Source organism: Stigmatopora nigra, chromosome 1 (assembly GCF_051989575.1).
Source record: "Stigmatopora nigra isolate UIUO_SnigA chromosome 1, RoL_Snig_1.1, whole genome shotgun sequence".
Taxonomy (NCBI): Eukaryota; Metazoa; Chordata; class Actinopteri; order Syngnathiformes; family Syngnathidae; genus Stigmatopora; species Stigmatopora nigra.
In genome coordinates this window covers 26,047,667-26,062,921 of record NC_135508.1, presented here as the reverse complement: position 1 = coordinate 26,062,921, position 15,255 = coordinate 26,047,667, and the positions used below count along the sequence as shown (strand labels likewise).

Below are 15,255 nucleotides of genomic sequence, written 5' to 3'. Positions count from 1 at the left end.
CCTAGTTGAATCAAATCAAATGCCAGTGTTTCCGTTAAATTTAGCTCAACATCTCTATATTCAAAGTCCCCATTCAATTGATTTTGAGCAGGCATGCTGGTTAGTCATGCCGATTAGGCCTTGTTTTTTAGAGACCCGCTTGTCTGGGCAACCACGCGGTATATGCCCCAATTCTCCACAAACCCAGCACGCTGCATTTTTGAAAGATTGTTTTCTGTTTAATTTCCTCCTTTCCTTTCTCTCAATGTCTTGGCTAACATTCCTACGATCTTGCCACCTATCTCGGTAAAAATGTTCTCCTTCAGCCGAGGTGGCCCCGCTATTCCTTTTTTTTTTTTGCACAACGGACACCTTCTTCATCGTCCTTTTTGTAGAACAAGCTGTCACGCTCAAAATGCTCATTCCCACTCAGCTCAGCTTTCTTTGCAAAAAACAATCTTAACATTTCCATCGCAACATTTTTTGCCATCAAGAACCAATAATTGGTAACACCATATCCATCCTTCTCCATTTTATATAGATGACCTCTATGCTTAGTGCGTATTTTATCCTGCAGTTTTACTATTTTATGCAAACTAAGCTGGTCAGCAAATCCATATTTGTTTATCCATAAGTTTAGGTGTTTACCCCTTGAAGTGCTTTGATTTTCAACAAATTATTATATACCTTATTTTTCGAGCCCCCCATTTTGAAGTGAGTTAGTGTGTAATTAGGTAGTAACTTTCTTTGTTTTTTCCGCCTTTGTTTGGTTTTCCTTAAGTTATCACCACACACGCAACACAAGTATACCCTCCCCGGGTATACTTTCGTAGTTTAAGTACCTACCAGACCTCAGTACAGGACACCGTACGTCCTGAGTTCTATAGACTCATGCTCTGTCTCTCACCTGTTAGGGACTAGTATTCACAGGGTTTTATAGTCGCCATCCCCAGGACAAGAGTCCACTTCTCCAAGTGGAGCTTCACGTGCAATGCTCTTTCCCCACATTTGGCAACCGTCAACACATGCAAACATTCATGTGGGCTTCTAGAGATGTCTTCGGATGTCTCTTTTAGCAGGATTAGTATTAGTCTTCAACCGTTGTGAATCCAGGCCCCTCTGCCGAAAATCCTGCCCGCAAAGGATTTTAGACGCCGTGGCCATGGTCTTTCCCAGATGTCGACCAAGTGCTCGGACTCCTCCGATATGTTGAATCCCAGGCTCGTAGGACCAAAAATGATGAGTTTACCAATACGCATTCCCAAATGCACGCATAAATAAAACACATCTGACTCATAACCAGTGTCTTGCAAGAGAGAATCCATCCTCACGTCCCTTAGTGCAAGATCATTCTGGCGTACAAGGCATCTCTCATGCTGTTTATTACATCAGATTTACATCATGCATCTCAGATCTCAAAACAATTGGAAGCCCTCCGGATCTTCCCAAGGGAGCGTTGTGAACCACAGTTTCAGAAGTCGATGTTTCTCGTTGTTTCTCAAAACAATTTTGAGAATTACAGCTGGAGAGAGGTGCAACCTTCCCATTGTGTATCACGGTTGCAAACAGGTGTATAAAAAATGACTTTTTTAATGTTAAGAAGAAAAATAAATCAAAGCCTTTTTCATTGCGGGCAAATATGTAATAATGTGGGACTAATACGTTTCATTGCAAGCAAATATATAATAATGTAAGACTAAAATCCTAACAGGTCTGTAATTGTGAACATGGGTAAACCTCAACCATGAGAGATAATGCGGGAAAAAGAAAAGAAAATCAGTTTGATTTTTAAATAATTTATTTCCAAATTAGAGTAGAACAAACAAGCAATATTTCTTGCTGTCGAAGAGGTCTACCTTTTAACGAGGTCTAAAAAGGTCTCCACTCGTTATCTGTATTAATAGCATCTTTTTAACTCATTTTTTTTAAAAGACAGCTGTTCACAACCTCAGTCTCTCACACTCATAACTCCACTATGGCCAAGACCAAAGAGCTGTCAAAGGATACCAGGGACAAAATTGTAGACCTGCACCAGGCTGGGATGGCTGAATCTGCAATAGGTAAAATGTGTGGTGTAAATAAATCAACTGTGGGGGCAATTATTAGAAAATGGAAGACATACAAGACCACTTGATCTGGGGCTCCATGCAAGATCTCACCCCGTGGCGTCAAAATGATAAGAACCGGGAGCAAAAATCCCAGAATCACACGGGGGGACCTAGTGAATGACCTACAGAGAGCTGGGACCACTGTAACAAAGGCTACTATCAATAATACAATGCGCTGCTAGGGTTTCAAATCATTCACTGCCAAATGTGTCTCCCTGCTGAAGCCAGTACACGTACAGGCCTGTCTGCGGTTCGCTAGAGAGCGGTTCGCTATGGAGCGGTTCGCTAGGGAGCGGTTCGCTAGGGAGCGGTTCGCTAGGGTGCGGTTCGCCAGGGAGCGGTTCGCCAGGGAGCGGTTCGCCAGGGAGCGGTTCGCCAGGGAGCGCTTCGCCAGGGAGCGGTTCGCCAGGGAGCGGTTCGCCAGGGAGCGGTTCGCCAGGGAGCGGTTCGCCAGGGAGCGGTTCGCCAGGGAGCGGTTCGCCAGGGAGCGGTTCGCCAGGGAGCGGTTCGCCAGGGAGCGGTTCGCCAGGGAGCGGTTCGCTAGAGAGCATTTGGATGATCCAAAAGAGGCCTGGAAGAATGTGTGAATCAGATGAAACCAAAATAGAACTTTTTGGTAGAAACAGGTTCTGCTGCGCAGGTGGTAAAAAAAAAAAAAAACACAAATAAGTTATATAAAATATATAAAAAGTCCCATCCTGGCAAGGTAAATAAAAAAAATATTGCGTAATCTAAGATATTGCACATTGTTAATTCACACGACTGTGCACTAACTTCGGGTTGTGCACAGGAATATGTTAGAATTTACAGGGTCCTGGAGTGGCCTAGCCTGTCTTCAGATCTCAATCCCATAGAAAATCTCTGAAGGGTGTTGAGAGTCCGTGTTGCCCAACGACAGCCCCAAAACATCACTGCTCTAGAGCAGATCTGCATGGAGCAATGGGCAAAAATACCAGCAACAGTGTATGAAAAGCTGGTGAACAGTTACAGTTTGGCCACTGTTATTGCCAACAAAGGGTACATAACAAATATTGTAATGAACTTTTGGTATTGACCACATACTCATTTTCTACCTGATTTGCAAATAAATTCTTTAAAAATCAAACAATGTGATTTTCAGTTTTTTTTCTTCCACATTGTCTCTGTCATGGTTGAGGTATAAACATGTTGACAATTACAGGCCTCTCTAATATTTTCAAGTAGAATAACTTGGACAATTAGTGGTTGACTTGATACTTATTTGCTCCACTGTACACCTGTACAATTACATAGAAGTGTATTCATTAAATCTTAAGCATTTGAAGACTGTAATGTAAATGTAATATCCAATTAGAATGCAAATATTAAAAATGTAAATACTTGTGTACCTCTACTTACGAAATTAATTGGTTTCAGAACTTTTTTTTGTAACTTGAAAATTTCGTAAGTGGATCCGCATTTTTTTATTAAAGTTCCCAAATCCACCCAAAACCCTAACACAACATGACAACCAAACGAACACAGGAACACATATCTTGCAAACGCAACATTAAGAATTCAAACAAAAGTGTTAGGTTCATCAATAATTATACTTTAATATAATTATAAAACAATACAGGGGGACATCTGATTAATTATAAAACATTTAATTAAATTGGCTTTTCTGATGATATTCTTGCAATAGAGAATCCATTTTCACATCGTCCTCGTCACAAATGATTCTGGAAAGCGGCAATTTCTCTTGCCCTTTTAAGGCCACAAATCAAAACAATTACAAGGTTATTGATTAATCCAATTGCATAGGCAAAACAATCATCTCATATCAGGTATTCAATAACAACATTTAAGGTCGGAACTCAAAAACAACTTCATTGGAAAGTAAACAAACAAGCCTCTTTTCGGGAAAACAATTCCATAATCAAGCGAAAAGAGCGTCACAATTTAGGACAATATGCAAGTAACCACGGAGGTTGTTGGATAGCGATCACGCCGCATCATCTTAAGCGTCCTGCCAAGTCTGCATACTGGAGTAAACTTCAGTCCTATCTTCCAGTAAACAGTCCTCTGAACGAGGACTTGGTGACATGTTACGATCCTGTGCTCGCCCCAGACAAATTGGAGAATCTCTCATACAAAAATGATTAAGTGCACACATATATAGTCATATTACATAAATAATCCAACAAAAAACATTAACATTTTATGATTTCTTTGGAATTTAATTTTTCATTTTATTAGTCGCTATTGGTTCGTACCTGTTTGGATTTCACTTGCCCTTCTGCCATGCTGGTTGAAGGACTTTTTTAAAAACTTTAAACATTGTTTAAAGTTTAGTGTAAGGTTAGATTAAATTTATTTTTGAGTGTGTATCGTAATCCAATTTAATTTAAATTTGTTCGTTATGTTACGAGCGCGTTGCTGTGCAAAAAGTCTCCCCTTTTTCTCTCACCTCTCTCTGTCACTCTCCCTTCCGTGAAATCTGTCTAATTCTAGTACTATCAAACACGTTTTAGTATTATTAAACCACTAGTTATTTGTTACTTTGTTAATGGATGGCGAATTAAAAAAATATAAATGTTTTTCCAACCCAATGTCCTGATTTGGTGTTTTTTCAGAGGGTTGGATCGAATGACTTTCCTTTTAGTTGATTTCTATGGGAAACGTTCGTTTGAGTTCCAAACAATTTGAAGTTGAAGTTCCAAACAACTCTTGATGCGTTCGTTTTGAAGACACCGGCAAAACGTCCGGGCGGGGTAAACCCATAGAACAAAGGTAAAAAAAAATGATTAAAACAAAATTAGAATTCAGTTTTGTGAAGTTACATTAAAAGTTGAGTGTCTGTATATAGTTATCCAAGTACCATTATTTGTTTGGTCGTTTACGAGTGCGTTGTTGCCGTGCCCGAACATCCCCCACCTCCGCCTCCGTGTGTGTCATTGTCTGTCCCCTCCGCGAAATGCGTCTAATTTTACATCCATTCAACACATTTTATTACTACTAAACCACTTGTTATTTATTGCTTTGTCAATACATTATGAATTAGAAGAAATAAAACCTTTTTTCCAAATCCAATATCCTGTTTTTGGTGTTTTTTCAGAGGGTTGGAACGAATTAATTTGTTTTCAATTCATTTCAATGGGAAACGTCCTCTTGAGTTACGATATGCTTGTCATACGATCACAGTCTCGGAACGAATTATGATCGTAAGTCGAGGTACCACCATATATATTTGCTCTTTATTTTCATACACACATACACTTGTATACTTTTTAACTGAATTGATTATTTTTATTGTCATTAGACATTATATTTGAAGCTTTCACCATTTAGTGCATAAATAAGAACAGTCAGACAAATAAATAATCAACAAATAACTTAGTCCTAGTGAGGTCAGCAGAGTGAACCGGGCTTGTTCCATTTGAAGTTAATAAATAAGAAATAAATACGTAGTCCCAGTGAGGTCAGAGCGTGCTTGTTCCGTCAGAAGTCCAGGATGGGTTCCATGGTTTTGGAGATCAATTTTATCATTTTAAAGGTTAAATAGTGGCTATTATTAAGGATTGTGTAACAAATAATGCTAATTCACCGTCAAATCTACTTATGAAAAATCCAAGTTTTGAAATAGCTTCTGGAACAAATTATATTCTTAAATTGAGGTACAACTTTATTAACAATAAAATTAGGGTGTACGTATTTACATGGTATGATATTTTGTTGGTACCACTTACTTTTTAGTAACTATTCCTCTCTCACATCTTTAGGAGTAGAACGGCCATTCTGACTGACACTAGAATTCGCATAATGAATGAAGTGGTGTCTGGGATCAGGATCATCAAGATGTATGCCTGGGAGAAACCCTTTTCTGCTTTGGTGTCGGATATGAGAAGGTCAGATTTATTTGTTTTTATTTAGAAGAAAAAAAGACAAATATTTAATAAGTAGGCTAAAGCATTTGTAACTGACTTGTGTGGTCAATTTGAGAAACATTGTTCAAACAAAGACGCCGCGGATAAGGCCCGTCGAAGCCCCGGCCGACGCTGTGGGCACGGGCCCCCGAAGCCCCGGCTGCTTCCTTCCACTTGTTAAGCCATTTGTGTTGCTCGGACTACCTTCAAGGGGCGTACTTGTCTTGGCTCGTGCCACTTTTAACTGCACAAATTGATGCACACTTTATCACCTGGCACCACAGAGCCGCCAGTCAGTTCCCTGGATTTGGGAACTCAGCTTTTCTCCTGGAAATAGATAGCTCAATGTACTTTGAGATGCGAGCTTAATGAGTCCCGCGACTGAGTTCGTATGTTGATTTACTCGCAACTCAAATGAATGTTTCCCATAGAAATGTACTAAAAACTTAGTTCGTTCCAAACCTCTGGAAAAAAAAAACCAAAAACATTTGGATTGGAAAAACATTTTTATATGTTCTAATTGGCCATCCATTTACAAAGTAACAAATAACTAGTGGTTTAATAGTACTAAAATGTGTTTAACAGTACTAAAATTAGACGGATTTCGCGGAGGGGAGACAGAGGGACAGAGAGAGTGCAGGGGAAAGATAGGAGGGGACACTTTTTACACGGCAACGCGCTCGTAACGTAACAAACACATTTAAATAAACATGGATTGTGATGTAGACACACAAATAAATTTAATCTAACCTTACACTAAACTTAATTCTAATTTTATTTTAAATTGTTATACCTTTCTTGGCTCTATTTGCCCCTAACCCTAACTTTCAGACGCAACCTATCGAGGGTTGTTTGCTTTTGTCCTCCCTTTAAAATATTCCTACAAATGTTCTCACAATAGGATAACGCACGCCAACTTGCCTGGGAAGTAGTGCTCCTCTCGTTTTAGCGAACAAGCTTCACCATTCACACTGACTAACGGGATAAAAAACACTGAAAAAATGCAACGCTCTGCCCAGTGCTCGTTGAGGTATTACGCGAGGGAGCTGCAACCAGAAAGACAGTGCCAATGATGTTCTTATGAGCACCCTCTTGTGTCCGCTGTATGCTCGTATATCAAAATTTGTCTCGTATCTCAAGACAAATAATTGTTCAAAATTTTACTCTTATCTCAAATTGCTCATATATCGGGGCACTCGTATCTCGAGGTATTACTCTATAGCAGTTGGCTGCTTTAAACAGTCTTTTAGTTCATTTTGCAACCCGTCAACCATTTCCTGCAGTGTTAGATAGATAATCCTGTTAGTTTGTATTTGATAGCTCATTAGTGGCGTCCGCTTTCTTGGATAGGCCAATCTCAACACACTTGGTCAATGACCACCAAACAGTACCTGTATATGCCACCTTGGTTCAGCTCGATTAAATCCATGTTCAGAACCTGAAGACTTTTTTTGCAAAAAAATTAAAGTAGGTTTGGAGACCTCTGGAACTATACTATCCCTCCTGTTGAGACATGGCTCCTCGCATGCTTCAATTTGACAATCGGTTCAAACAATGATCGTGGAATGCATGGCTTGCTTGCATAGAAGCCATTCTTGTGTTGCATGGCTCCTTCTGTTTCCCATTGTAAGTTTTCTTTTTCTGGTCGTTTATTTTAACCCTTTGTAAGAAGGTCCGTTTCCTGTTGAGAAGCACAGTCTCCCTCTGCTAAGCCAAATTCAATGCATTTCCTTTAAGATTTTTCTTTTTTCCAATCTCTCACCCTCACTCTCTCGCTCTCTTTCACTCTCTCCCTGTCTCTCTCTGTCACTCCTTCAGCTGCTTTTCCTACACTTTCTTTTCTTTGCACTTGCAATAATCTTTTCTTCATGCTAACAAAACTCTTTAATGTTCACTTACCAAAATCTTTTCTATTCACTTACCAAGATCTTTTCTATTCACTCACCAAAAATCTTTTCAACATTTCCCTTCTACGTTCATCAAACCTTCCACATCCTTCAAACTGGGACAGAAATTATGCCTCTCCACCCATCGCGGCAGACATGCTACGCATCCGAACATACCCCACATCCGGTAAGCCTCCGATCTCCATTCTGCAGTCTGGCAACAAACCCATCTCCCTTGTCGCTTTACGACCCATATTAATCACTTATTTAATAATTCAAACAACAATTCTATTCTAAATTTACAGAAATTGATCTCATTACTTCGTGATTCAGCCAATATCTCTGAATATACCAAGACCACAAGTCCCTGACTTATTCTTAGCGGAGTCCCTGACTCTATATTGTTCTACCTACGTTGGTCCCGGACCACAAACTATAATGTTCTACGTACGTTGGTCCCAGACCAAAAACTTTTATGTTCTACGTACGTTGGACCCAGACCACAAACTATTATGTTCTACGTAAGTTGGTCCCAGACCACAAAATGTTAATCCTACCGCAGTGATAATACTCATTCAAATGATCACACTTCACGCAGACAGAAATCAAAGGGCAAACTCACGATCTTTCTCATTCCGAACCTGCCCTACTTCGGGGGACCCGTCACCAGATCACCGGAGCGGCGAGGGAACGTCCATCGGGTTGACCCTTTCAATGGAGTATGCTGACGTCGTGCTCCGTCGTCGCTCCGGCAATTGTTGGCTGTTGGGTCCCGGGTTCGACACCGAAGTATGATAGATCTTAAAATACAACTTCAGGAGCAGCTTAAGAAAGAGTGAAATCAATTTAATCGGAAATAGTTTTATTATCAGACTACATGATGGGAGAGAAAGCTCGAACAGCTGTGAGCCGCTCACAGTCTGTTGTCCTCGCAATTCTCTCTGAATTAACAGTGGGTCAATGTATATAGGAAAACAGGGCGTAGTATGGTTTCTACGACAAAGACCAAACTCTGGGCAAAGTCTGATTAATCAATGATAAGTCTCCATGGCAACGACCAAACTTTGGGCAAAGTGTGATTAATCAGTGGCAGGTCTCCATGACAACGATCAAACTCGGCAAGTTTCTTTTGACAACAATGTTTCTATACTTACAAAAATTGATACATTATGAACAAGCAATGCCAAGCGACATTGTCATTTTATCATAATGTTATTTTACAACAATTTTCCTACCAGATGTGGCAGCCATATTGGTTCTAATGTCAAAATAGGTGAATTTTTTTTTAAATTTCCAAATCAAGGCTACTCACGTCTGGTGAAAAAAATGTAGATGGCCGTGCCCCGAGTGAGCAGTGGCTGGAACGTTTTGCGTTTTATGCAAGATACGTTGTTTTTCATTTCATTCATAGACGTCAAAATTAATTGTTTTTTTAATCTTTTTGCTATTTTAAAATAAATGATTATATCAGCATTCGCTTGCGTCGTGACCTTTAAGCCGTACCCTTGATTCAGTCATCATTTTTTTGTCCGACAAAAGCGGCTTATATGCAACTAAATACGGTATGTTTACTTAGCCCTGTAGTCTGCTGAATTGACACAATTACATCCGGTGTCGCAACTGGTTCTATTGACAGCAGTGGAGCCAAAAGAGTGATCATTTATTAGTTATCACAAATGGAAATGTCGGGTGACTGCGATTTTATCCGCCTACTCCTTACTCACATGGCTGGTCTGAAAAAGAAAGAACATGATAATTTTCGTTCAATTCGTCCTTGGAATTACCGTCCTCCTGGGCTTCACTGCTTTCCCCGGTACGTTTCATGAGCAGAGATATAATTTGTGTAATTTAGAATTTGTAGGGGCAATTGCAGTAGTTATAAGTCGGCTTAGCAAGGAGCGCAAACGGGATAAGACAACACCCATACAATGTCAAGGTAGTAGAAAATATGGCTACAGAAAACACAACAGATATGGACAAATCCTTACATTTTCCAAAGGTCTTATCCTACCAGTCTGTAAAGCAGAATGCTTTTTAATATTGCGGTTTTAGGGTCTGCAGGCCACTAATGGCCCTGGTTAGGGAATCACCGGGTGACGTGTTGTTCGGTATGAAGGTGCAACATTGTTTTCCAAACATTTTGCTCACACGCCCCCTTGCTCCGTAAGGAGCAACTCCACCGCTATGCGATCCTTGAATGAATGCCATCAGACTGGTAGCTGCCCGTGGCTCCTTTATGGCCACGAATCCCTGTTCAGTATAATTTCCAAGTTTTTGGACATTGTAATGCAGGTAATTTATCTCATCCATAATTTTGTTTTTGGACTCCCATCCTGCTGCGATCTGATTAGCCAGCTTATACTCATCTGGGACGTCCCAGGGACGTCCCTGTTGCAGGTCTTATCATTCAATTTTTGGTGCAAAAGTAATGTCTAGGTAAAGTCGTGGCACAGTGTTATGACGGTGCAGCGGTCATGTCTTCTGGATTAAATGGGGTGCAGGTTAAAATTAAGGAGAGAGCACTGTTGGCTCTATTCATACACTGCTATGCACATCAGCTCAATTTAATACTGACTCAGAGGGCCTCAAAAATTAAAGAATGCAAGATATTTTTGCTCACTAAATGGGTTTGCTGCATTTGTTCGAGATCACCTCGACGCACACAGCTGCTGGACGAAATCTGCCAGGGGCGTCTGCCTCATGTGGGAGTAAAACGGTGGCAGTACACATCCAGAGTGGTCAATAGTATTTGAGAAGAGAGCTGCTCTAAAGGAACTGTCTTGTCACATCCTGGAGCATGATGACTACAACAAATGTGCTGATGGATTTAAAGCACGTCTGGATGGCTTTGTTATTTGCATTTTTGAGCATTCAGGCGTCTTTTTTTTTCAATACTACAGAACAACAACCGGTATGTACAGTTTTGTCTTGCAAGATTAAAGGAGTTTTGTAACACAATAGAACGCGAGAGGAGCCGATACGAGGCAATCTATGAGGCCACTAAACGCAGTACGGGTAACTCCTGGACGAAGAGTTCAAGCGCAAGATTCTCGCGCACACTACCACCAATGCCACGACAGAAATATGGACAATTTATTCATTTAACAGACGCAGGCCAGATTTCAAGACCAGAAAGACTGATGTTTCTCTCCCTCCTCGAGTTTTGGGAATACACTGGTACCTCGAGATACAGGCTTAATGCGTTCCGGGACTGAGCTCGTATGCCGATTTACTCTTAACTTAAATGAACGTTTCCCATAGAAATGAACTGAAAACAAATTAATTTATTCTAACCCTCTGAAAAACACCTAAAACAGAATATTGGATTGGAATTTTCTTTTATTTGTTCTAATATGCCATCTATTAACAAAGTAACAACTAGTAATAACTAGTGGTTTAATAGTACTAAAATGTGTTTAATATTCTAAAATTAGCCAGATTTTGCAGAGATGCAGACACTCATAAATACATTTAATCTAACCTTTCACAAAATTTGAATCTAATTTTTTTTTTATTACCTTTCTTCTCACAGGTTGGCTCTGTTTGCCCCGCCTCCTCCCTGACTTTCAGATGCAACTTATCGAGGGTTGTTTTCTTTTGTCTTCCTGATAGGTTCATCAATAATTACCCTTTTTTTGTAATTATCAATAACTGCAGGCAGACATCTTATTCAATTATTGACATTTAATTAAATAGATTGGATCACAGATAAGAACCTTAACGGAAGATACATCTTCAAAAGTATCCTCTCGAACAGTCTTTCGCGTACGGCTTTAAGGCATTTGGATAAAAACAATCACGCCTTCATTTGACCTAACAATCATATAACAATTACATAAAGAAGGCCGAAGTGCGTCACGAGTGTTATGGAAGAGGCTGATATCTCGAGTCCTTGCTCCCTCCGATCAACAGCCCTCAGAGCCCTATACCGGGTGAGATGTAGCATAAACAATCCTTGGATAAGAAGTCCACTCGAGAGTGGACCAGGTGGCTGTTAATGACCTCGAGCCGAGCAATAGAAAGACTGATTTAATGATTTAACAAAGAAATGAATTACTACACATATGTATAATAGTAATACAGAATAAACCCAACATTCTCTCGTTTTTATAATGTGTTCTTAATCATTTCTTAGTAATCCTACTCACATGGCTGCTCTGAAAAAGAACATGATCATTTTCGTCCAATTCGTCCTCGGAATTACCGTACTCGTGGACCTCACTGCTTTCCCCGGTACGTTTCATAAGCAGACATATAATACGTGTAATTTAGAATTTGTAGGGGCAATTGCAGTAGTTATAAGTCGGCTTAGCAAGGAGCGCAAACGGGATAAGACAACACCCATACAATGTCAAGGTAGTAGCATATATGGCTACAGAACACAACAGATTGGGCCAAATTCTTACATTTTCCAAAGGTCTTATACCCCCAGTCTGTGAGGCGGACAATTCTACTCCAGACCGCTTTTGCATATTGCGGTTTTAGGGTCAGCAGGCCACTAATGGTCCTGGTTAGGGACCCAGGTGACGTGTTGTTCGGTATGAAGGTGCAACATTGTTTTCCAAACATTTTGCACACACGCCCCCTTGCTCCGTAAGGAGCATCTCCACCGCTATGCGATCCTGGTAGCTGCCACGAATCCCTGTTCAGTATAATTTCCAAGTTTTTGGACATCGTAATGCATTTATCTCATCCACATTTTTGTTTTTGGACTCCCATCCTGCTGCGATCTGATTAGCCAGCTTATACTCATCTGGGACGCCCCGGGGGATGCCAATCGCATCAATGTATGTTGGATCTCCTTCCCTCCATGCCACGACGATGTCGGGAGGGACCCTTCACCACACCAGATTTCTGAGCAGCCAATTGTATCTCCTCCACTGTAGATGGAAAAACAGACACCGGTAAGAGCAGTGAGACCAAAGCACCCAGTCCTGCCGCGTTTCGGCAGGATTCGTAAAATTAATCTCTACTACACCACCACCATAGGTCAGAACGTGGTATTGGGTGTAGTTTGTTTTAGAACGCCGTCACACCACGTCTCATTTATCGCCCCCAGCTTCAGACCATGCCCTGTAAGGTTTAAGCAGGTAAAATGATTAATCAGTGGAAAAATGGACTTCCCCTTTACTGCGTAACAGGATGGAGACTGTTTCAATATTTTTCCTGTACAAATAGGACATGTTTTTTCATTTGTTAAAACACTTTTCCCAAAAGAATGGTGATTGAGGGAGTTGTTAGATCCGATCGTATTTTCCCTTGTCTGGTAGTTTTTTCTAATCCTTTGTAAGATGGTTTAGTCTCAATTGAAACCGTATGGAGACGTCAAACCCAATATAAAAGAGTTCCCTACAGTTTTATGGTATTGCTTGCTGAGCAATAATCTTTCCAATCAATATTGGTGTTTCCCATATCTTATTGAGTCAGAAAGTTTATCTTACCTGTCCCCTCAATGTTTCAATTGAGACCACCCTTTAACCAAAGTAGACCACCCTTTTACCAAAGTAGCTCCACATAGTGCTTGCCCCTCTTCTCTTCACTCCATTAACAGCACCCAATTGTCCCCCGTTTGGGAAATCCCTGTTTCAGAAATAAATTTCACAAGTTAATATGTCAGTCCAAGTTTTCTAATCTTGACCAATTTCTGCAACAAGGCTTTTCCCAATCTCCAATTTTGGGCTGTTATGTACCACACGCATTTCCCACCATAGATTGATCCCTTGTATGGCAACCGGAATGTTGCCGAGTCCAAATATATATTTTCAAATTTCGAATGCATGTCTGAAAATTTGATTTAGTAGGTAATGTTAATCAAATGTAAATGTGAATGTTTCTCGGTTTACCCTCCCGTAAGGTGTATCCTCAATTGAAACGCCTCCGCCTTTCTCTCCAACTGGAGAAAACAACCCTACTGCGGAGAGGAATAGAATTACAATCATCATTAATCTCATTGCCCCAAAAGCAATAATCGTTTTCAACATGACTTTTTGTCTTTGTTTAGGGAACTTTCCTCTTGAAATGTTCTAATTTAGACAACCTTCCTACTATGGGAAAGGTGCATCCGTGTCCCCCTTTCAGCTACTTTGATAGCTGTTGGCGTGGTTAGCAACATGGACCCTCCCACTTTGCGTTGCTCCAATGTTTCTTCTTTATGCCGCATATAGCACCCAGACTCCAGGAATCACCGTCACTTCGTCCGTTTCCTGTTGAGAAGCAAAATCTCCCTCTGATAGCTTAAATCTGGTGTGGTTTTTTTTTCTAAAGATTTCCTCACTTAGTCTGCTGTTTTTTCTTATCTTTAATTCACACTTAAATTATATTCACAGCCGTCATGACCTAATGGCCCCCTATCAGTTTTTTTTTGAAAATCCCAATTCCCTCTAATAGCATGTCAATTACCTTTTAACGTGGCCATTACAATTTGTTTCAACTCCATCCAGGTGATAAGATGTCCCTGATAAGATGTCAATGATAACAATTAAAAAAAAAAAAAGGTTATTACCTTCAAGAAGAGTCACAAATGAAGTCTTAAGGACATTTTCAGTAAATTATCATTAAAAAAACACAGCATGATTGTCCACTACTCACAAAAAGTTTGGGATCTTGGATTAAAATTTTAAGATGAACCAAAACGAAATTTACCTAGATTTTCTTTCACTCATTCATCCAGCATCTTTGGGGAAAACTGCTGACAACACTCCTGTTTTGAGCCTTGCAGCTGATGACCCAAACTGAAAAAGTCGAAGATAGGTAAAGAAGTGCAAGTTCAAACACATGTTGTGTATAACAAAAAGTAATGAAACATTCATGATCGAAATTTCAACCAAGAGCAAATAGCCTAAACTTTTTGCGAGTGGTGTGTAGTAGATGCGTCTCTCATGATCATTTTTCTCAACACTTTTGCTGAAATGCCTTAAGGCGATGAAGCATAAATTGATAATTTATGTACAGTAAAATGCACACTCTACTTGAGCAACAGTTGTTGGGTTCTGATTGTGCACATTTTGGCCCGCTTCTATACCCGGCCCACTTTTAACTTCATAGAGTCTTCTCTGCTGACGCACCTTAAAAGGTTTCCATAAATAGATGACGTCGTGACCACGCAGTGGCCGGACACTGTCTGAAATAGTCCAGTATTTCTAAAAGCTAAAGAGGCAATAGGGTAGCCTTAAGAGGGTCAAACCCCAGTGAGCGACTGGCTGTTGTAGTTGGTGGAGTCCATTTTGAGGATGTACGGGATGATGCTGTCGATCTGTACATTTCCAATCAGGCCGGCGAAAAAGAGCTCCTCGGTGACGGCAGCACTGATCAGACGCAGGGCAGGAAGTCGCAGAAGCAGCTTGTCCCCCATTTGTAAGACAAATTCCTCCACGCCAATTTTATGCGACATGACGCCGT

At 40.4% G+C, this 15,255-nt stretch overlaps 1 protein-coding gene across 3 annotated transcripts in view; it reads left to right on the top strand.

Moving 5' to 3' along the window:
• Positions 1-15,255, top strand: part of abcc4 (ATP binding cassette subfamily C member 4 (PEL blood group)) — a 91,401-nt gene that overhangs the window by 20,265 nt on the left and 55,881 nt on the right. For 2 of the 3 annotated variants that reach the window (XM_077714164.1, XM_077714176.1), the window contains exon 7: positions 5,828-5,953. The exons of the other annotated variant lie outside the window; for it this stretch is intronic. In XM_077714164.1, coding sequence (XP_077570290.1) covers positions 5,828-5,953 — 126 coding nt within the window. The remainder of the gene's footprint in view (positions 1-5,827; positions 5,954-15,255) is intronic. 3 annotated transcript variants of the gene reach the window in all.